This window comes from Larimichthys crocea, chromosome VI (assembly GCF_000972845.2).
Source record: "Larimichthys crocea isolate SSNF chromosome VI, L_crocea_2.0, whole genome shotgun sequence".
In the NCBI taxonomy this organism is placed as follows: Eukaryota; Metazoa; Chordata; class Actinopteri; family Sciaenidae; genus Larimichthys; species Larimichthys crocea.
This window is the reverse complement of record NC_040016.1, coordinates 9,980,726-10,003,366: the sequence shown is the minus strand read 5'-3', so window position 1 is coordinate 10,003,366 and position 22,641 is coordinate 9,980,726. Positions and strand designations below refer to the sequence as shown.

Sequence of the window (22,641 nt, the reverse complement as noted above, 5' to 3'; positions counted from 1 at the left end):
TGAGAGGCTGAAATGGGCATAAAGTTTAATTTATTGAACCAAATTTGCAAAAATTGTAGGAATTTTTTTTAATTAGATAAATTATAATAAATTAACCTAAATGTGCCAGCTCTCCGACCTACTTGACGGTCAGAGAGGTTTTCTATGAAACAGGCCTTTGTCTTAAAATCGTAAAGTTGAAACAATAACTCGTGTTTTATTTACATTTTACTTTATTAATATACTTTTAAAGTTAAATTTCACATTAACTAGTCTTTATTTAAGAGTTATTTAGCAAGTTAAAGGTCCAGTATGTAAGTTCCGGAGATTTTCAGAATAAGACAGGTATATTCAGAACTATGTTTTCATGTATATATAATCACCTAAAAATAAGAAACCTTTTGTGTGTTTGAAAAATTATCCCTTTATATTATTATACAGTGGGAGCAGGGTCCTCTACTATACAGGCTGCCATGTTGAAACATGTTTCTACAGTAGCCCAGAAGAGTAGTGGTGGGCGATCGATCCAAATATCGATATTATCGATACCAAGTCGGTATCGGATCGATACTAGCCTGGTGAGATCGATTCTTTTTCTTTAAGTTACGCTCTTGTTTGCAATGCTGGGGTTTCGGCAAAGAGGAAACAGCCACTCCTGTAAAAAAAAAAATTTAAAAATTGATAACATGTTTTCTATTTAATTATAAACTCTGTCCTAATTCTGTCCTGGGTTTTAACTATTTAATAATAAAAAAGGAAACGTCACAAAAAAACACTTAAGAATTAATGAAAATTAATTGAGATTTAGCAATTCAATGATGCAACCACCTTATTTATTGAAAAGTATCGGTGATACTGGCCCGTAATTACTTGGTATCGGATCGATACCAAAATATGCAGTGTCGCACACCACTACAGAAGAGACAAACTAAATACTGACTCTAAACATGGACTTTCAAAAGTGGTTTCTCCTTTATGCTAGGAAGGCAAGGGTGATGTGAGGAGATTGCAATGCAGCTATTACACCACTGGGTGCAACCAAATTCTACACACTGGACCTTTGAAATATTAAGTTTTCCTTTGAGTATTGACTTGTTAAACATAAAATTGACAACTCAGAGAGCAATAAATATGCTCCAGAAAATGTGGTATTTATTTACTTATTTGTAGATACTAAGACACTTCTGATAACTTTCTTCCACCATTCAACTTTTGTATGGTTTACTCAACTGTGAATATAAAAAAAGAGAAACACATGATCGCTGACCAAATTTTTCAGGATTCAGCTTGTTTTTAATCCAAAGTGTTGCTTCAAAACAATATTGCTCTTCATCAAATGTACACAAATGCCAGTCTTTGTATTCCAGAGCAATAACTCACACAGCAACTGCAGGGAAATGCTCAGAGAGATTCAGGATATAAGAATTACAACATCTACATCACACTGATGTGTATCTTGAAACAAAAACTCATCAAAGTAGGGAACAGAGTTATGGCTCCTGAAACGCTGTGAGCTTTTAAACTGTCCTGTTGTAGGACAAGAGGAATAATTAAACTTTCTTCATGCTGGAGAAACCATGAATCATTTTCATCAGAGGAGGAGACTGAATCCTCAGTCCATTTCGACTGTAACAGGGAGCCCAATTTCAATGTCCCTCGACTCAGAGTTTTGCAGCTCTCTGCGAATCTCTGCAGAGACCTGAGGGTGTGTTTGTATCTTGAGCAGCTCCAGCAATGATGCCTTCTGTTCGGAGGCCAGGTCGGCCTTGTAGCGCTGAGCCATGGTGAGTAAACTCTGATGCCACAGCACAGGAAGCACACGTTTTTCACTGCGGAAAGACAGGAAGTGGGCCACCAAGGCATCTAGGACACGGAAAGGCAGGGCGTATTTCTTGTCGAGCAAGAGCCGCAGGAAAATGCTGTTGGCGCCGTTGTACTCCATCTCTGCCAACTTAAGCATTGCAGCGCTGAAAGACGAGAAAGACAGTACGTGTTATACAACCTTCTGGGTTATACAACCTTGACCTTACTTAACTTGCCAACACCACACAATACAAAGCTATCAAGGAAATGGGCTTAACTTTCCATCTTAACAATAAGATGCTGACATCTGTCTGCTGGTGTGTGGCAGTGAAAGGAAACCTTACCTGGAGTGGAGCACAGGGATTGAACATTTTGTGAGTATGCTTCCAATAATGATGGCTTCCCGGAGAGTACACGTCCCAGATTCACACAGAGGAATCAGTATGCCTGTTTGACAGAAGAGGCACAATGTATTACAAAAGCAGAGGCCAGGATCAACCTGACTTTTAGGCACTAGTAAAGAGACTAAACTGGATAAAATGACACTGGAGTGGACTTCCTGTAAACAGCATTAATAACTTTTTCCAGGTACTTCTATACTTCGGTTTCACAGTCATACTTAAGGCTTGGACGCTATTTGCAAGTCAGAAAGTGGTGATTTTGGTAACTTCAATATAAAATTGACTGTAAAGATACATTCAAACAGAATCGGGTGTTGCAGCAAGTTACTGCAGGGTTGTCCAGCGGTAAGTGGGGGCTGCTGGCTGTGTGTCTATTCGTGCTGAATGTAACCACTGTGAAACAATCAGGAAATAACTTGCTATTTCGCCGATTAATCAGCTTTATCCATGTCAGACCTCCCTCCCTCCACTCTCATTCACCTGGCCTCTCATCAGACCATCAGACACAAACCAAAAGGAAACTGCTTCATGTCTCTATTTTGCAGTACAAACTGTGAGCAGACGCAGACTTAGAAGCTGGTACATGAAATAAATAAAGTCAGAACACAGCAGGTAGAGTATCAGAGTTTAGTCCATGAATCCACCTGGATAGTCTCAGTTTCAGAGACATTTCAAGCTGACTTTTAGAGGGTCCGATTGGTGGCCACACGGTGAGATTGGGTTGCATTTTTCCAAAAGTTGGATTCTGCTCTCCTGGCTTGCTTGACTTCTTTGTTTTTTGGCGGCCCACACCACCGCAATGGAGAAAGCTGCGTTTTCGCAACAGCACCTGATCGTATCTGAGAGTGGCCTAACATTTAAAATTAGCAGCCTTGCCCTTTAATATAAACCTTTACTTGTTCACATAGCAACAGCTATTATACATACTTTGATTCAAACAGTCATGACTGAGACTGTGAGAAAAAAGATTCATAAATCAAATTCAAAACATCATTAATCAAATATTTAATTTAATTCAGTAAATGTTTAGTAAATTAAAAGGAACACAGATAATAAGATTTAATGGAAAGTAACATTAGTGGTCAATTAGCACTCTGTTCCTACTCTATGTGGTATACAGTACAACACTGCCACTTAGTGGTGTTGTCTGATACTGGTGTTTTTTTAATTTGGGTCATGGTATGTTTGGGAAGTAGTTCCATCAAACTGGGATAGTTTATGCCAGATTGAATTCCAGATATATGAAGGTTGATTTGACCCAATTAAAATCTGAGTGTGTTAATTGCTACGCTTCCAAAACCAATGGTGTTATTTACCCTGTGGACACTCAACTAATCCTCCGTCAGTGTCCTGAAATTTCTAAATTTAGTCCTGAAATTAAAAAATGTGACACGGCCCAGAAAGCTTTTATTTTATACTTTGCAAACAAGCCATCAAATCCTCTTTCATTCACTTTACCCATGTTTTATTTTTCAAGGGTCAGTGTGACCTGAGCTTCGCTCAGCATTCACCAGACATTTATTGAAACAGTAACTCCTGACGTGATGGCTACTGTTTCTATGTTTACTGATTTCACTCTCAGAGCTTGTCCTCTACATCACAGACGAGGCGGAGTATCGTTTACCACTGAACTAACTGAACTACTGAAAATTGATAATTATGATATTGGTTAGGGGACTGATGGCACTAATGGATTCAGCAGGTAACAATTGAATAAAAATATTAAGCAGAACTGCATTGAGCAAAATGTTGCATGAACAAACAGTGAATCAAATGGCTGAGACTACCACTAAGTCTCCAGAAGTTACATAACAAAGTCAGGATTAGACGGAATAAAACATTAACAACACATACAACATAAAACATATTTTGTCAACATTATTATAAACTGAGATATATATAAATAAAATATACACCGTGCAAATAAAATATCATAGTATACTATATTATTTTGTTGTTGTTAGCAAACCTGGCTGGCAGTTTCCCTCTGCCTCCAGTCTTTATGCTATGCAAGGCTAAACATGTCCAGACCATTACTCTGTACTTAAAGAGTAACTTGATACCACCTGAAAATGTTTTTGCAGACTTTAGGTGGTTTAACTTCCCTCTTCTGATCACACCCAGCAGTGATGCCGAGTGTGATTGGAGGTGAAACAGGCCTCAAACAATACACTGCTTTTCAGCCTGGTGTTAAGTTACTCCTTAACAGACTAACACACGCACAAATTAAAGATAAATATCTTATGAATGAATTCACTTTCTATCTCACCTTTAAACCAAGCTCCTGGTTTGAACAAGGCCTTCTTCAGGGCACTGTAGAGATGAAAGTTGAGTCGCTTGTACTCCGCGATATCATCCCGCACTCTGGGCAGCAGCACCAAGTTATAAAACCGCTGAGCCATTCGCTCTTTCAGATTGGACGAGAAGATTCTGTAACAAAAGCATGAACAGAAACACTTCATTGTACCATGTTGAAATATCTGCTGTATATATGATATCGCCCTCTCTCTCTGTGTAAACCATCTGGAGACTCACCTTGTTGCTTGGTACATGGCCGCTGCAGTCCAGGTCTCAGGCTCAGTCAAATAGAGAACCTGCTCCCAGTTTGCGAGTGCTGGGATTATTTTAAACGCCTTTGGCAATTTGCCACTGCGATATTTTGACAGAACCTGAAGCAAAAGGACAGATATGACAACTATTATTTAACAGCTCTCTACGGGATCTTCATATTTACTGTCAGGCACTAAATGGACACATGTTCAAGGATGATTAGAGAAAGACCTAAGGCGTCTTACAACAACATTGCATTAAAGTTGATTTTAAGTGCTCTTTGCCACGTGGAAGCTCCAGATTTACTAATTCTAAAACTGCTTATCCTTCAGGGTGGCAGGAGGCTGGAACCAAACCCAGCTGACATTGGGCAACAGGTTGCCAGAAGTCGCCAGTTTAGGCTCACGTCACCAATTAACCGCCATTACTACTATGACTATAGTAGTAGAAGCTAGTAGAAGCTACTGCTGGAAAACAAACCACTGATCAACTGAGCCTACTGCTACTACTACTACTGATTACTGGACACCCGTTCTGCCTCTGCTACTACTACTGAGCCACAGCTGAAACTACTACTTCTGCTTCTGCTGCTGAGATACATCAGTAGTAGCCACAGCTGATCATTGCCGCTACAAGCATCCAAAACACAAATAGAAGATCTTTGACACTTTAATGGAGAAATGATTTTAGGTCTAATACTTTGTCTAAATCCTCTAAATCCCTTACAGGTAATCAGCTGGGTTCATATCTGGATCGTGACAACCACAGTATATGAGTCACATAATTTCCATACCTGTTCTCTGTATTGAAGCGTCTTACATTCAATACTTTTTTCACTCATTTATAGAGGCCTTTCATTTTTTGAAGACCTGTCTGGATACACTGTAGGAGGATATACAGTGCACTCACTTTAAGACTTAACTCACCTTACCGACACCTTTGTACACTTCTATTATCCTCGGGTCCAGTTGGGGCAATGGACAGCCGGACACCTCTGACATCACTGTTCCTACTTCTGTCTGCTTTTCTGTGATCTTCTCCATGATGATATCAGCCAGGGTCCGTCTGCAGAGATCATGGAGTAGAAAAGTAGAAATTGAGCTCATTTAGGTTCAATGTGCTGGGATAGTTTTATGATTAATAAAAAAAAATTAAAAATCAGGATTATGTTGCATCTTGCCTCATTGGAGGGTTTTTATTCATGAACATCTCAATGGCCTTCTCATCGTCAGGGTCGACGGTGACTTCGGTGTCGCACTCAGCATCAGCAGCACCTGCAGCTCCCAGGGCAGGCCACTCCTCATCTGAGTCTGCATCCTGAGACCCAGACCCTAAAAAAATGGACAATCAGTCACAGTTGCAATGTAGTATTCATTAAATGCACACCTCATATTTAAGTTTCGTTGAAGGAGGTTTAAACATGTGCATGTACTTGCACTGAATTTGTCTTATCTATGCAGTATACATGTCAGTATCATTAATATTCAGCATGTAAAACTCCTAATGGACTCAGACTGTATTTTAACATCTGTCATTTTAATGTAAACCTTTACCGAGAACAGTGACCGGTGCTTTCTTCTTCTCTGGTCCCAGCCCATACTCAGTCTGCAGCTCCTCTTGTTGAATCCGGGCCTGCTGTAAGATCTTCCTCGACAGACGCTCGTCCACGTACGTGTCCTCATCTTCTGCCCGGCTGTCTCTGATCTTCACCCGGCCTTTGGCTCTCACCGTGTCCGCCTGGAGGATCTGGTCAGCCAGCGCCACCGCGCTGCCGCCGCCGCCGCCGCTCTTCTCTCCTCCTCCTCCGCCTTTGGACTTCTTCACTTTGGGCATCGCTGTAGTTTAAAAGAAGACGTGGAGCTACAATGATGGTTAAAGGCTTAAAACTAACAAACACTGTAAACAGTCGCTCATTCAACACGTGTGGACGTCCATAACGGGAGGAAGTGACGTAACGTGCTTCGAAACGTCTTGAACCTATCGAGAAAATATTTTTTTTTAATTATATTTTTATTTTCAACGCTATGTGAATATACAATAGTTTTTCTGGTTGGTTAAAATGTTAATTATTCAAAATTGAATTAATTATTCTGATTTAACTTCACCGGAAGTTTCACATTTTAGCCGGAAGTACTCAAGTTTAACTTCACCGGAAGTTTCACATTTTAGCCGGAAGTACTCAAGAAAACAGTTGGAGACAAAAACATCAATGGGGGTGACTTGGTGAGATAATTTTATTTATTTTAACTCTATTTAAATATTAAACTTTGATTTCCTTAATTTACTTGTATCTTATTTTTTTAAACCATCGCACGTGCTGTTTTTTATCGCATGCACGTGTTTACCTGGCTCCCTGCAGAGCACGCTGCTGTTCTCTAACGTGATGCTGATGTCCTGTTTGTCCTGTTTGTCCTGTTTGTCCTGTTTGTTTGTCCGTCCCGCAGTGTGTGCCAGGTGCCTGTGGCCGAGGGCAAGAGTGTGCAGCAGACAGTGGACATCCTGCACAAGAAGCTGGAGCAGCTGGGTGCTGTGAAGCAGGGCAGCTTCTGTGTGGACTGTGAGACATACCATGCGACAGGAAATGTCAGCGGTAACGTTGAAACCTCTGCTTCTCTCACATCAGTAAATGTTTGTATGAAAATATTGATGGTCGGTAGTAAAGTGACGTGCACGCAGGGATATTGCACAGAGTGGTTGGTTGCATTTTGCAGACAGAGTATAGTGATTTTTGCACAAAAAATATAGAGTCTGTCTTCAGTAGCAATTCAAGTTACTAAGTTCAAGTCAACTTTATTATCAACGCTGCCACATGTACAGGACATACAGAGAATTGAAATTGCGTTTCCCTCTTATGCCGGTGCAAACAGCAATAAACATGAAATATAAAGCATAGGTAAAAAAAATAAAATAAAATAAAAATATATATACAAGCTAAAAGACTGGCAAGTCTGGAAGCTATAAATAGTATAAATATGGCAGTATGAACAGAATGAACAACACAAAACAGTCTAACAGTATCTGTGTGGGAATATGGCACAGTATAAACAGAATTATCAGTATAAATATGGCAATATGGCAGTATACACTGAGTTTACAGTATAAACAGAAAAAATAAAAAAATACAGAGTAAACAGTTGACAGTACACAATGCAAATTCGGTTTGCAAGTATTGCAAAGTTTGGGGACATAAGACACAGAAGCCAGAATATCTGGAGTTTTTGTCAATTTTGATGTGTGCTAGTTTGTAGTAGTTTGTATGCATTGGTAAGTTGGCTGTATATTGCTGTTGCTGTCACCTGTGCACCTGATCACGTAGCACAGTAGTCATCTAGCCTACATAGGAGAGTCACAGGTGACCAACTGGAGCCAGTTACTACTTTATGTTCGTGTCTATGCAGATGTTTTGTAAGATCATAATAGTTTCATATTTAAGAGCTTGTTTTTACGTCCGTCATTCAGCTGTCATAGGTGTTTTTTTAATCTGCCTATGAATAAAATATTAAACTCAGACTTTATGGAAGACCTCAGAGTCAATAATATTGCTCTAAAAATCCCTGAAGCTTACATTTCCTGCAGTGCAACTCAATAGCAGCATTGTTTAGACCACCCTGCCTGAGAAAGTTTCACACAAGTCCAAGTCCTCAAGTTTTTTTTCTCATGATCAGGGTTATTTTCTCCTTAGAAAGCCCTCCAGAACCAAGATGTTCTCCAAATGTTTTTCTTTTTGACAAGTTAACTTGTCTTCATGTTTAAAATAGATGAAGTGTTATTACAAATTCCAAAATAAAGCGTTAATCCTTTCAACGAAAAGTTTTTGCATTTAATAATGTGACAGCATATATGTGTAAGTAATGGTAAAATAGTGTCTTATAGTGTTAATATTGTCATAACAAGTGATATACTGCTGTATTTAGTAAACCATAACAATTCATCATAGTTTAATAGTTTGTATGTATTTTGTAAGTCACCACAGTACACCCACAAAGTGAAAATACTTGTACATAAATACAGTATTTGACTGAATAAACGTGTTTACGTGACACCTCTGACGGTCAGTCCTGCCTTTCTGTTACAGGTCAGCCCACCAAGCTCTTATACGTGATGCACAACTCTGAAACTCCCCTGAGCTGCCTGGCTCTGTTTGAAGGTGGACCCTGCCTGATAGCCGACGCGAACTTTGACGTTCTCATGGTGAAGCTAAAAAGTCACTTCCAAAATGCCAAGGGGCACAAGGTGGAGTGTCGTGGTTCGAGATACCGTTACTGTGACTTCTTGATAAAAGTGGGTACTGTGACAATGAGCTCCAGCGCCAGAGGGATATCAGTAGAGGTATATTGCATATGAGTGAGAGTGGAAACATTGAATTTTCCCGCTGTGACGGCATTAAACTCTTGTTGTGTTTCCTCAGGTGGAGTACTGTCCTTGTGTTGTTCCAGGGGACTGCTGGAACCTCGTGAAGGAGTTCATGCAGTCCTTTCTCGGCTCTAGCGTCCCCGAGCTGCCGTCTGTGTTTGCTGCCAAGCCTGAAGGACTCTTTGCACCAGCAGACTCTGTTGACACCATGACTCAGTACCTGGAGTTGTTCAACAAACTTCGTAAACAACAAATCCCAGGAAGTAACGTGCGTTGAGTCATCAGTGATAATGTAAAGATCTATTTTTTTTAATGTTTGTATTGATGTTGCTTTAATTCTGGTCCTGTGGATCAGTGTGGTATCCAGGCATTTTTGAAAGCCTGGAGTTTTTTTATTCTTATTTCTGGAGCCTCAATATTACTATCTGATGAAAGTATCTTGTATTAAAGAGACCTAAAAAAGAACAGTTGCCAGTCTCTCTGTTTTCTTTTATAATCATTCCCTTCAAATGTCCTCTTGGTGGAGTTGTAACATTCTCTAGAGATATCGGTCTATCTTGATTAGATTTCCTGTAATGGGTGGTGGCTGATGTTTAAGTAGTTAATAAAGCTTTAAACAGGAAAAACCTTAGTGATTTACACAAGGACTGAACACAAGGACTCATCTATACAGAGACCTGAGGATCTCAGTTCATTGATTGTTCACATTCATGACACATTCTGACTTGTAGCAATAAAATACAGGTAACATGAACAAGGCTCTCTTTTATTTGTTGGAGTAATTTGAGTATGAAAACCACGAGTGTTAACAAATAACATTAACAAGGGACTGGTTGATCATGACAACAGCTAACTGGAATTCAGCCATCATTCATTTTATTATTCACACCTGTGCTTCCTGCTGTGAGAGTGTCTAATCAGGCAACATAACTGAAAACACCTGTGGAGATGGGATCACTCGCTTCACTTGTACAATCTAATATGATCCAATACAACAACTCTGCCATAAATTATAAAGCATATAATGTTGTTGTTTTTGTTGCTGTCGCTGTTAGAAAGATAATTCTACTTTATGCTTATTATTGAAGTCTTAATGGATGCTGTTGTTGTACAGGAGTGCATTATATTGAGAGGTATTTCTAATATTTTGAGATATTGGGACCATAATATTAGAAACATCTATCAGTAATACCGCTCTGACAGTGTCAGCCAGTGTATAATAATTAAGTACTACTATAATATATACAACTGAGAAAGGAGTGTTTTATTATTGAGAACCTTTATGTTATTACATTATTGCTACTTTAGTTGAAGTAAAGGATCTGAATACTTGTTTTCACCAGTTTCACCATCAGTTTTGGGGAGCTACTGTAATTCATTCACATACCCCTGGTGCAGCCTTCAGGAGCAATTTGGAGGTTCAGTATCTTGCCCAAGGCCACTGGAACCAAGAATCTGAATTCTTGCTTTCACCACTAGTGTTTGGCAGGCTACTGTCCACTGTGAGGAGAGTCTATGACAGGGGAGAAAGTATGAATTAATGAAAAGTACATGGTTCTTCTACAAAAAATAATGGGTCTAAAATTTAGAAATCTGTTTTAAAAAAACAGTAAATTGCAGCAGCCTTGCTTCAGCTAGGTTCTGCTCAAGGTTTCTGCCTGTTAAAAGGAAGTTTTTCCTTGCTGGCATTGATGAGTGAGTGTTTGCTCATGGTGGGAATTGTTGAGTCTCTGTAAATAATGACCCGCTCTCTCTCTCTATGTCAACACTGCATTGCAATCACCTCACATCAAAGTAGAAACAACCTTTGAAAGGCCCTCCCTATAGAGTCAGTATTTAGTTTGTCTGTTCTGGGCCAGTGTAGATATAAAAGGTTCATTTTTAAGTGACAAAAACAAAAAATATTTTTATTTTCAGGTGTTTATACATAGTTATGAATATTATATTCTGAAAATAGAGGCCCCCTAATCTTACACACTTGACCTTTAAAGTGTCACAAGATAACTTATGATTTGGAGCTGTATAAATAAAATTTTAATTGAGCTGGGTTACAACTTGGCACCAGTTTCTCCCTTTGCGAACTTGCATAAATCATTTCCAGTGATGGAGGCCTCTTGCACATGACATGCTTCAACACAACCTCAGCCTTATATCCTGTGCTTAAATACTACTCATCCCCCCCTTAAATGCATTTTATTAGATTACCACAAACCATCTGACACATGGGGCTTTTACAGGGGTTAGTTATTCGGCAGGGGCGGGGGTTAAGTGTTTGCCCGGTTTGTGCAGCGTAGCCTCGGTTATTGTTCCATGTGGCCTCGGTGGGTGGACGGACGGACGGTCCATCCTGCTGCCTGTTGTTCAGCCACTCCGCCAATGGGAGCCCGGCTGCCGCTCAGCCCCGGTCCAATGAGAACAGCGGGGTCTGGGCTCGGATCGAGAGTTGGGTTGTTCAATCTGTGTGTGTGAGGAGGAGGACAACAACCAAGAGAGGGAGAGAGAGAGGCTGAGTGTACCGGATGGATGGATGTTGGCGATGGTAACGTTACCCAGCTTTTTTCCCCCTCTCCCTTCATTCTCAGATGTTAACAAATGTAGTAACGGACACCGACAAAGGGGCCCGGCCGTTGGTGTGCAGCATTAACCGGCTTTCTGTGCTGAAGTCACCGCGGAGTTTAAAAAAAAAAAATTAACGGTTAACGGTTGGCAGTTGGGCTAGCTCACGAGCTAAGCTGCACAGTGTTAGTTAGTTAGTTACCGTTAGCCAACAACAGCCGTTAGGTTAACTTCGACTGTTAGCCGTGCAGCTAACGGCAGCTACCACAGCGGGATAATAACACACACGGTAGCTGTGTTATGTGTGTTATTTTTTAAAACGTTATTTAAGAGGGAAGGACAACCCAAAAAAAAAAAAGGCTAGGCGACGCTAATCCCGTGGCCACAGCCGCTTGTAGCTTAGCGGGGGTTAGCAGGCGGTAGCTAAGTTGCTGCCTCAGAGTAACAAAGTTGTTGGATGTTCCTGCAGAGTGGTGCCTCTCTTTGGCTGCTCTTTGTTCTGGGCTGAACATGGGGATGGTGGTGGGGTAGCTTAGCAATGGCGTTAAGAAGAAGAAGAAGAAGAAAGCCAGTCAGAACAGCTTTTTTTTAAAAATAATAAAAACACAGCTAAAGGGAAGATATTGGTAACATTTGTGTTATATCATGCGTGAATAGACACAACATCACATCATGCGTAGGCATGATTTGGGTATGCAAGCTCAACTAGAAACCAGTTGCACCGACTTGTGAGTTCAAAGGTGTGTTTTTATGAGTTATTTAAAAAAAAAAAAGTAGTGGATGATTTAACACAAAGAGAGAGTAATCCATGCAATTACATGGATTAACCACAGTGTTTAAATGGACAGACAGCCATGTCAACACAGTTTAATTATTAGTCTGTCATGTTTCAATAAGAAACCATAAAATATGTACTTTATTTTGTTTTAATTCCAACAGTTGCCAATAAATAATCCGTACTTTAAAGGTCCGGTGTGTAGGATTTAGTTTGCATCTAGTGGTGTAATCGCTCTATTGCAATCTCCTCGCATCACTCTCGCCTTCCTAGTGTAAAGGAGAAACAACATTTGAAAAGTCAGTGTTTAGTTTGTCTGTTCTGGGCCACTGTAGAAACATGCATGGAAGAGGACCTGCTCCCACTGTAGATATAAAAGGCTAATTTTTAAGTGACAAAAACAAAAATTTTAGGTGCTTGTACATGCATGAAAACATAGTTATGAATAATATATCTCATGTCTGTCTTATTCTGGTACTAGAGGCCCCCAATCTTACACACCAGACTTTCAAGTCAATTTTATTTGTATAACCCGGTGTTACATATTTATTATATTTATATTTAAAATGGGGCCGCAATCTCACTGGTGTACCACCAAGCGGCTACCTCTGTGGCTCTGAAGTGAAGCCAATGCAGAAGGGTCAGCCTCCATAAGTCCCCATGTCTAAATGTCCAACTTCATGTTTAAAAAAAAAAAAACTGTTTTGGTCTCTATAGCTAATTTCCCCATTCATGACAACGGTACTGAGTCTGAATTTTTATAGAACTCAAGTTGCGCATAATTAACAGCGAGGCTGCTTTGATTGACAGGTGGGTGTCGTTATAGATGGCTTATTAGACGTCATTCGGTCCGCCGGTGATCCACGCCTATGCCGCTTTTTAAATTAGCCAAGAGTTGGAGGAGACTGCTAACATGGCGGCAGTCAGCACCACTCTTCAGAAACCTACAGGCAATGTCATGCATATGCTTTCTTTATCCTGTCAGTGTGTACCACCCAGAACCAGCTCTTTGTGAAGTCTAAAACCTCTAAAATACCCTTCAGCACATAAAGAAAGAAAGGAAAGCCTTGTATAAAACTGTGTTGCATTCATAAAGTTTTTTTTTTTTTTTTTTAGACACGATGCACATCCTATTTTGCATATCTAAAGTCAAAAGAAAAATTACAGCCCGACTGTGGCCCCCTGTCTGTTGTGCAGACTGTGTTTTCAGTGTCTGGTATTGTTTAATTAAAATGGTAAATGGACTGTACTTATGTAGCACCTTTTTAGTGTTCTGAACACTCAAGGCACTTTTACATTATGTATCTCATTCACACACACACATTTATACACTGATGGCATCAGTTTTTCAGAGCTAACCATTCATACACTGATAGAACAGCCTTCAGGAGCTTTTTTTGGGGTACAGTATCTTGCTCAAGGACTCTTCAACATGACCGGAGGAGCCGGGGATCATCGGATTAATGAATGACCCGCTCTACATCCTGAGCCTTGACAGCCGCCCCTAAAATCATTCAGTTTGTAGATGGTGTACAATAAACTTAAATCATTTATTATCCCACGTTAGTGAATGGCCAGTCAAAGTATGTGTTAATGAGAACTTCTTAAATGTTGGTGTGGTGACCAGTCTTCTCAGCAAATATTTTATTTCTAAATGGATATTGATGCTCCTAGTTTTGATGCATTGTGTCATTATATTATTTGGTGCATTGAGTCCTGATGCGCCATTCATTTGATTTCATACCTGTCTGTCAGAACGTTCCTGCTGCTGCTGCCGACGGTGACGGTGGACATGGATGATCGAGCTGAGCGGTGCTGTTGAGTTCTCTGCAGATGTTTTCCCAAACCTGATCAAGCAAACTACCTTTACAGTATGTGTACCTTTTTTATAATTACCTCTCACGTATACAGTACAGCCTGTACATGCTCATTAATTTGCATAATAATCACAGCATGTCTTTGTACCGTCAGATCTTAATTGTACTTCTTGTCCTCAGAATGAGTCGCAGCTTGGTTCCAGGACGTGTGTCCTATCGCTGAGGCCACATGTGCATCAGGAGAGATGGATCGTTGTAAGCACGTCGGACGCCTTCGTATGGGCCACGACCATTCCATTCTCAATCCACAGAAATGGCACTGCGTCGACTGCAGCACCACCGACTCAGTGTGGGCCTGCCTCAAGTGCTCCCATGTGGCCTGCGGACATTTCATGGAAGAGCACTCACTCAAACACTTTCAGGAGTCACACCACCCACTGGCTATGGAGGTGCGTGAGCTGGATGTCTTCTGTTTTGCCTGTGGAGACTATGTACTCAATGATAACGCAGAGGGAGACCTCAAACTCCTCAGAGGGGCTCTCTCTACTGTTCGCAGCCCAGGCAGACGCTCGCTTCGCTCCTCGATTGGTGGCGAGTGCACCCCCTGGGTTGGGGAAGCTGGGCCGCAGCCCGCCATGCAGCTGGCCCTGCGACACAGGAGGAAATCGCTTCTCGGGAAGATGCTTCAGATGTGGATCAGCAAACATCAGGAGCTGCAGAATCAGCGGAAAGAGAAACTCGAGGAAGCTAGAAGACAAAAAAAAGAGGTGAAAAGGAGACTCATGGAAGAGCTTGGCAGTGTCCCTCCAAGAAAGAGTGCTCGGCTTCTTACTCAGGCGCCACGTTCAACCATCACACTCATTCCTAGCAAATTTCGCGACCCTCCAGAACGCCTACCTCCTCCTCCTCCTCCCAAGAAGCCTTCCCTTTTAACCCTTTCCCGAAAAGCTCCTCAGAACGGCAGAGCTGCTAAACTGAGGAGGTACTACTCCACGCACGCGGTAACCCGCCGGAGACTAGCTCCCGGTGTCACTGGTCTGCGCAACTTGGGGAACACATGCTACATGAACTCAATATTGCAAGTGCTGAGCCACCTGCAGAAATTCAGGGAGTGTTTTCTCACTTTGGACCTGTGTGAGACTGAGGAGCTGCTGGCCAAGACCAATCACTCCCAGGGCATGAAGGGTGTGACAGGAGGTGTAGTCAGCAGTGGTAACACAACACTGTCAGGATGCCCTCTTGGACGCATGGGGAAGGCGGGCGGTTGGGATTTGCCCATGGGCAAAAAAGAAAGTGCCCCGCCTCCCCCGCAGGCCGCAGAGTTGGTCCAGCCCAAGGAGACTCGGTGCTCCACCCGCCAGCAGATGTCTCTGTGCCACGAGTTGCATACTCTTTTCAGGGTCATGTGGTCAGGCCGGTGGTCTTTAGTGTCTCCCTTCGCCATGCTACACTCCGTGTGGAACCTCATCCCGGCTTTCCGTGGGTACGACCAGCAGGACGCCCAGGAGTTCCTGTGTGAGCTGCTGGACAAGGTGCAGCAGGAGCTGGACACAGAGGGGTCCAAACGCAGGATAGTTATCCCCATCACAAAGAGGAAGCTGTCCAAGCAAGTGCTAAAGGTTCTTAACACCATCTTTCACGGGCAGCTACTCAGCCAGGTGAGACTGTCAACACGTCAGATGTGTGTCAACATTTCACAGTGTGATTAACAAAGCCCAGATTGTTCAGTGTTGAACGTACAGGAGCTGCGTGTATTTCACATAACGTATTGACTTAATGAGCTCTTATTGTGAGGCCTGTGTGGTCTTATTTGTACCTCATAACTCACCCATTCTGGCTTTTGTTGCTGCTCCCCGTCGACATTCAGAAGCCTTTAACATTATAACGGTGAAAGGACGAGGGCTTCCACAATGACGACTCTTTAAAAACAAAATTACTTGGGGCGGTCGGTAGCATAGTGGGTTTGCGGCCGCCACGTGTGCAGAGGCTACAGTCCTCTCTGCAGCTGGCCCCGGTTCGAATCCTGCGTTGGATGGCCCTTTACTGCGTGTCACTCCCCCTCTCTCTGCCCCCTGCTTCCTGTCTATCTTCAGCTGTCCTATCATTAAAGGCCAAAAAAATAATCTTATCTTATATCACCCAAAAAAAGACTTGTAGATGTAAAAACCTGAGCAGTCGTATTTTTGCGAGGAGACTACTAGAACTACTATACTACCAGAGTCCTTACCTCTTCTTGCTGCGTGTGTTTTGTTTTTTCTAGGTGACGTGTCTGTCCTGTAAGCACAAATCTAACACGGTTGAGCCATTTTGGGATTTGTCTCTGGAGTTTCCAGAGCGGTACCACAGCATAGGCAAAGGCTCAGGCTCTACAGCTTACCAGCGCAGCTGCACCCTCACTGAGATGCTGTCCAAGTTTACGGAGATGGAGGCTCTCGAAGGCAGCATCTACGCCTGCAACCACTGCAACAGTCAGTACAAAACAATTCAATACAACGCAGAGACGTGTCAGCAGGGTTTAAAGGTTTGGGAGATGGTTTCAGCCTGAATTCATTCAGGATCCCAGCCCACAGTTTCTCTCATATTCATTTATTTATTTCTGACAAATGGCTTTTTAATAATGCTGTTTCACATAGAAATAGAGAAACTGGACTTTTGTTTGAATTACATTCATTAAAAGATAACTTTTGAATAAATGTTCAAAATAGAACTTTGAAATTGAATTAAACTGAAGATTTCAAGTTTAAAAAACGTCTTAATCAGGAGTCTGTGTTTTGGTTGGTTGGTCCAGTTTTGACTGAGCAGCAGCGCCTCCAGCAGTGGGCCAACACTTCTCCTTTGAGACCGAGGACAATGACTTGATATTGGCGTTAAAAAGTGTCGGCTCACTGCTGACCGCCTCAGAGGAGGCAGTGACGTGAAAAACTCTGCTGGCAACCACACAAAATGTTTTATGTGTTCGCAAAGCCTGATATATTGTAAGAACTTGTGTTGCCTTGCATCAATCACATGCATTCGTGGAATAACTTGACCATGTCCTCGTTTCGTGGTTTGACAGAAAGAAGACGGAAATCATCCCACAAACCCTTAGTTCTGTCAGAGGCGCGTAAGCAGCTTCTGATCTACCGTTTACCTCAGGTTCTTCGGCTGCACCTCAAACGCTTCAGGCAAGTTTCTCCTCGGGCTGATTTTGTCATAATATTTACATTGATAGCATTTTAATAAAGCGTCTTGTTGCAGCTGATATCCAAGTGTTTATGTTTGTCACGATGCATGTGAATCCTCGTGACGCTAACTTGTTTCCTGTCTCATGACAGATGGTCGGGGCGGAACCATAGGGAGAAAATCGGCGTCCATGTGGCCTTTGACCAAGTTCTGAACATCAAACCATACTGCTGCACAGGCTCAGGTCACTCTGTCCACAGAGGAGGCTACACCTACGATCTGTCCGCTGTAGTCATGCATCATGGTAAAGGCTTCGGCTCAGGGCACTACACCGCATACTGCTACAATACAGAAGGAGGTGAGGAAGGGAACGGATTTGATTCAGATGAACCTATGAACTCCTGCTCTTCTCCTTCTTGTTTAACCCTTTTTCTTTGTCTTCCAGGTTTCTGGGTCCACTGTAATGACTCTGAGATGAAGGTTTGCAGTGTGGAGGAAGTGTGCAACACTCAGGCCTATATTCTCTTCTATACCCAGAGATCTGCCTAGGTACCTCTACCGCTGTGATGTCGACCTGTACGCGGCAACTAAAGGCTGCATTTATGAAAATGTTCTCTGATGTTTTCCCAGATGTCATTAAACAATCACTTTAAGAATGATTCACTAAAAAAAGATGGCATTGAGGCCAGTAGGACAGCCACAATCATGAGTTTAAGGTGAAGATTTTAGCAGCATAACCCACATGAGAATGATGAGGATAAGGGTGCATTCAGACAGGATCAGGCGCTGTGGTGAAACACAGGGTTTTCTATTCATTTGAGTGCGAGCAGTGTGTTTTTGCTGCGGCAGTGGGGAATGCAGGGGTGTCTGCCAAAAAACTGCAGCGACCTGTGCTGGAGAACTTTTGGAAAAACACTCTGACGTCACGCCACGGCTGCCAATCAGACGCTGGGATTGGGAAAACCTCCAGTCGGCCTGAAATGTCTCAAGGCTATCCAGGTGGATTCATGGATTAAACTCTGTTAATCAGACTGATTGTTTCACAGCGATTACCTTCAGCACATATAGACACACCCCCGGCAGCCCCCACACACCGCCGGAAGCCAGCGCCTGATCCTGCCTGAATACATCCATACCTTAAGGTAAACACCACAGCAGTATAACCCACACGAGAAAGCTGATAATATTGGTATATATCCTGGAAAATAACGTCTGAATTTGATTTAAAATCTTCAAATCAAAAACCTTTTCATAAATGAAGCCACAGGTTTCTCAGCCTGTGTGACCAGCATATTGGTTGATGGCCTGAAGACTGTGGGAGCAGGTCCGACTCTGTCCTGCTGAACACCGAGTTGTGTGTCTATGTTTTTCAAAAAAACAATCAGGCTCGTGTCTGTTGAGTCTGGGACCAACCAGACGCTCTCCTGAGACAGCATTTTACATTCAAAGACAACACGGATTCTGGATTTTTGGAGCATTTTATCACAAAGTTCATGTGCATTTTTAGGTAAAGCTACATTAGATGCCAAGGCACTAGGAGGTACATCGTCGTATAATTCCACTTTGGATGATGTCTATCTAGTGACCGAAACGACTTCAGTCCAGAGTCTGTGTTGCCTCCTGTCCGACTTTTTTAATTCTTGTGAAATGTCACTTCTGGAAACTTTAATACTCATCCCTGTGTCATTTGTATTTCATCATGTCCTCTCCTCAAGTGTACTGCTACGACTGGATACTGTGTCCTGCGCTCTCTCGGTGAACAGGAATAGTTTTTTCTTTTAGTTTTATTTTGTAGTCATTATGTTTCACTTCCATGAAAAGAAGCAAAAAGTAACGAGTTTCAGACACTTTGACTGATGATGAGTGGTGGAAAGCTGCACTTTTGAGGAGGGGCTAATATTGTTGGTCCTATCTTTTGTGATTGTTCATCTTTTAGCTCCTGTATCTTCTTTAAATGGCAGCTCCCCCCCCCCCCGTGGTGTAACGATTAGACCGGTCTGAGCCCAGGTTCGGAGACGAAAAAAAAGCGAAGTGAAAGGGGCAGACTGCGATACTGAAGAATGGGTTTCCACGAGACTTGGGGTACCCATTTTGAGTTGAGCACCTGAAAGCAATATATTGTACATCTTGCATCTTTGACAGGAAATTTAAGATAAAATCAGGAATTCTTCTGCTTGTTATACAATGGTTTTTTTTCTACTCTGCTGTTTCTATCAAGGTCTTTAGAATTTGCTAGTTAATCAAGAAGAACTTGTGTTTGATACGAGTCAAATGCAAAAATACGTTTGTGAACTCTTATGTAAAAGTTGGAACAATCTAATGACGATGAATGTCTTACTTTTTAGCGGTCAGGTGTGGCCATGCCACCGGCTCTGATCCCCTTGAGTTCTGTCTTGTACTGTAAGAATACCTGTCATAAATGTAATGGTCATATGGGTTTTGCCTGACTGTAATTATTAAAAAGACAAAGCAAATTTCAAATATTTTTCCACGGCGTATTCATTTTAGAGCAGTCCTTTTTTAAAATGTCTCACTAGAGGAGGGTTCATTCAGGATGTCAGCATATAGATTCCTCTGATAACAGCCTTAGAGAAAGATGTGTTCAGTCGGCAGTCATCTTTTCACAGCTTTAGCATCGTAACAGAAATGGATACAGTGAAGTAATCTACAGGATTAGCAGCTGATCTGAAATTTATTAATTCTGCTTCTCTCGTGCTTTCTTAAAGATTTGTAACCTAGAATAAAATGTAATCGCGTCCAGACAGAGAAGCAGCTGATAAGAGGGCATTAAATGTAAATAATCTCTGAAGATTATTTCTTTTCTTAGCAGTGAACTCAGCCCCTGTCCCATTTTTCACTGATCTACTATGAGGAGATTTTTTTTTCACCCTCATGCCATAAATAATCAAATGCTGAATGCATTTGATTGAAATCATATAAAGTAATATCTGGAAAATGTAACATAATACCTCAATATACTGTTTTTGTTCAAGAGTCATTTTTGAGAGAAGAACAAAATCTTTTTTCTTACTCGATCTGGTATCTGGTACCAGACAGTGTACCAGTGACGTCGCCTGCTGCTTTCTGAAGACCTGTTTTGAAGCTCAAAAACTCCGGCTGCTGCCATGTTGTCTCCTGGAATTCATCTTACAATGGACAAAGACGTGGACCATCGGTGGGCCGAATGACATCTGGGTGCTCAAACAAGCCGTCTGTAATGGCAACCACCTGTCATCAGAGCGGCCATGCTGTTAATTTTACATAACTTTAAGTCTCAATATAGTTTAAACTGGTGAGTTATATAAAACAGGGTGCCGCTATCAGCAACCAAATTCAAAGGTTGCTAAATCCGATTGACAAAATTTTGATGAAATAAAAAACGTAAAACTGTTGGAAGAAAATAGTGTGTTCATGTAGGACCCTAACATTCATCCCATCTGAGATAAAAAGTTTTCAGGCCCACGTGGTATTTGTGCACGCAGGAAGCTGTGGAGTCGTGCCTGACCCGCATCACCAAGCTGGAGCTGCAGCAGCAACAGCAGCAGGTCGTCCAGTTGGAGGAGTTGAGAACGCAATGCCGAGCTCTGCTGGGCAAACTCATCAACGTCATCTGGCGTCATGGCTGTGCTGCTGGTCTTTGTCTCCACCTTGGCCAACTTCATCACACCCGCTGATGAAGACCAGAGCCCGGGTGGCCGCCACCGTCCTGCTGACCTTGCTGCTGTTCGCCTGTGGAAGCAGTGGGACTTTGTGGAGCCGTGGGCCTGCCCAGCTGAGCTCCTGCATAGAAAGAGACTCCAGGGCTAGAGAAGCGGTTTCACCTCAGTCACCACCACTTTAAAGGATGCAGAGACTGAAATAGAATAAGAGCCGCTGTGCTTGTTCCCTTTGAGGTAAAGGTGGAGCATCTGAGGACAAAACATGGCACTTTTAGTTAGGGAGTGACAAAGGACTCATCTCATCTCGCCCCAAACTTCTGGTGTTGGATGACCAATCATCGATTGCATTGCTGTCACCAAAAAAACTGAGTTTCCTGAAAGAAATCTTTGGATCATCTTTTTCTAATTATTATGATACATGAATTAAAAAAGACCTGAGGCAACTTATAATGACTTTAAAATGCCGACCTTGTTCTGCTGTAACCTTCAGTTGAAGCTAAGTAATTTGAGAGGAAAAGGTTGTTTTGTTTTTTTTTGATGTTATGTGCTCATGCATGTCCCTGTACGGCACTGAGATGCATTTAGCTGGCATGTTAACATTTCATTAATGACAAAGTGAATCTCCTATAACTGCCATTTTGTTGTCAGAAATACAGTGCACACATGTCATACTCAACATTCCTGATTTGTTTCACATCCTGTCTGGTGTTGAAGCAGTGCTTTTAGACGCATTCTTTCCTGTCTGTCTTTTTTCTTGAAGTCGACTGAACTGTTTCAAAAAAGAAAAAAAGAAAAAGAAAAACGCTGATATCTGCGACAAGTTCACTATAATAATTCAACATGTAAACTCTGTTCTGTCCATAAAATGCTATTTCATAACCACTATGGTAGAACCGTTACTATCCACAGTGTCAAATTAATGGCATGTCGAATGTATCAAAGTTTATATCCAGTTTGCAAAAAATAATTATTTGCTGTTTTACTAAACGATGTAAAAATAAGTTTCATATATAGGCTCACCTTGAGTATGTCCTTATATCCTTTGGCTGAATGTTTTTATTGAAATCTTCTCAGAGAGACCAACTCTCCATCACATGTGGAAGATGTTAAAATAATGATACCGCTAAATAAGGCACCTTTTATTAAGGGGTTGATAAATTGTACCTACTGGCTTTCATAAATAGTTCATACAAATATTTTCTAAATACATAACTCCATTTTAAGCCATTAATAAGAGCAACTTTGACGATTAATTGACTAATTGGACCTTTATCTTCTTGAGAAACGGCAGCAGAGATCTGGACCAAAATCCATTTAATAAATAATTTATAAGCATTTATTAAGGATTACAACATCACAACACTATTACCTAATACAAAGGATAAATGCCAACCAAAGGGACACAACCTGGCAACCCAAATTGGTTCTTATTAAGGTCTTATATAAAGAAGAAGAAGAATGAACTGTATTGATCCCTCAATTGGAAATTATTTTTTTTATATAGGCCTGAATAACAACCACACAAAGGGCTTATAGGCATGAGAATGTGGAGTGATGGACAGTTAGTAGGCACCCTGTCCAATTTG

General features: G+C 41.7%; 3 protein-coding genes across 3 annotated transcripts; 2 read left to right on the top strand and 1 right to left on the bottom strand.

The window, feature by feature from the left end:
* Positions 1 to 1,249: 1,249 nt before the first annotated feature.
* Positions 1,250 to 6,702, bottom strand: bysl (bystin-like). The gene is made up of 7 exons (XM_010742200.3): positions 6,287 to 6,702; positions 5,914 to 6,064; positions 5,660 to 5,798; positions 4,719 to 4,852; positions 4,453 to 4,613; positions 2,127 to 2,229; positions 1,250 to 1,946 (listed from the first exon to the last, which is right to left on the bottom strand). Exons 1-7 carry the CDS (start codon positions 6,564 to 6,566, stop codon positions 1,592 to 1,594), a joined length of 1,323 nt encoding a protein of 440 aa, XP_010740502.2. The 5' UTR covers positions 6,567 to 6,702; the 3' UTR covers positions 1,250 to 1,591.
* A 96-nt stretch (positions 6,703 to 6,798) lies between these two features.
* med20 (mediator complex subunit 20) lies at positions 6,799 to 9,551 on the top strand. The gene is made up of 5 exons (XM_027279154.1): positions 6,799 to 6,850; positions 6,896 to 6,956; positions 7,178 to 7,323; positions 8,809 to 9,062; positions 9,142 to 9,551. Exons 2-5 carry the CDS (start codon positions 6,943 to 6,945, stop codon positions 9,361 to 9,363), a joined length of 636 nt encoding a protein of 211 aa, XP_027134955.1. The 5' UTR covers positions 6,799 to 6,850; positions 6,896 to 6,942; the 3' UTR covers positions 9,364 to 9,551.
* Positions 9,552 to 11,345: 1,794 nt separating this feature from the next.
* usp49 (ubiquitin specific peptidase 49) lies at positions 11,346 to 19,877 on the top strand. Its single transcript, XM_019269471.2, has 7 exons — positions 11,346 to 11,625; positions 14,173 to 14,288; positions 14,415 to 15,892; positions 16,495 to 16,702; positions 17,290 to 17,398; positions 17,549 to 17,754; positions 17,842 to 19,877. Exons 3-7 carry the CDS (start codon positions 14,480 to 14,482, stop codon positions 17,943 to 17,945), a joined length of 2,040 nt encoding a protein of 679 aa, XP_019125016.2. The 5' UTR covers positions 11,346 to 11,625; positions 14,173 to 14,288; positions 14,415 to 14,479; the 3' UTR covers positions 17,946 to 19,877.
* Positions 19,878 to 22,641: the final 2,764 nt, after the last annotated feature.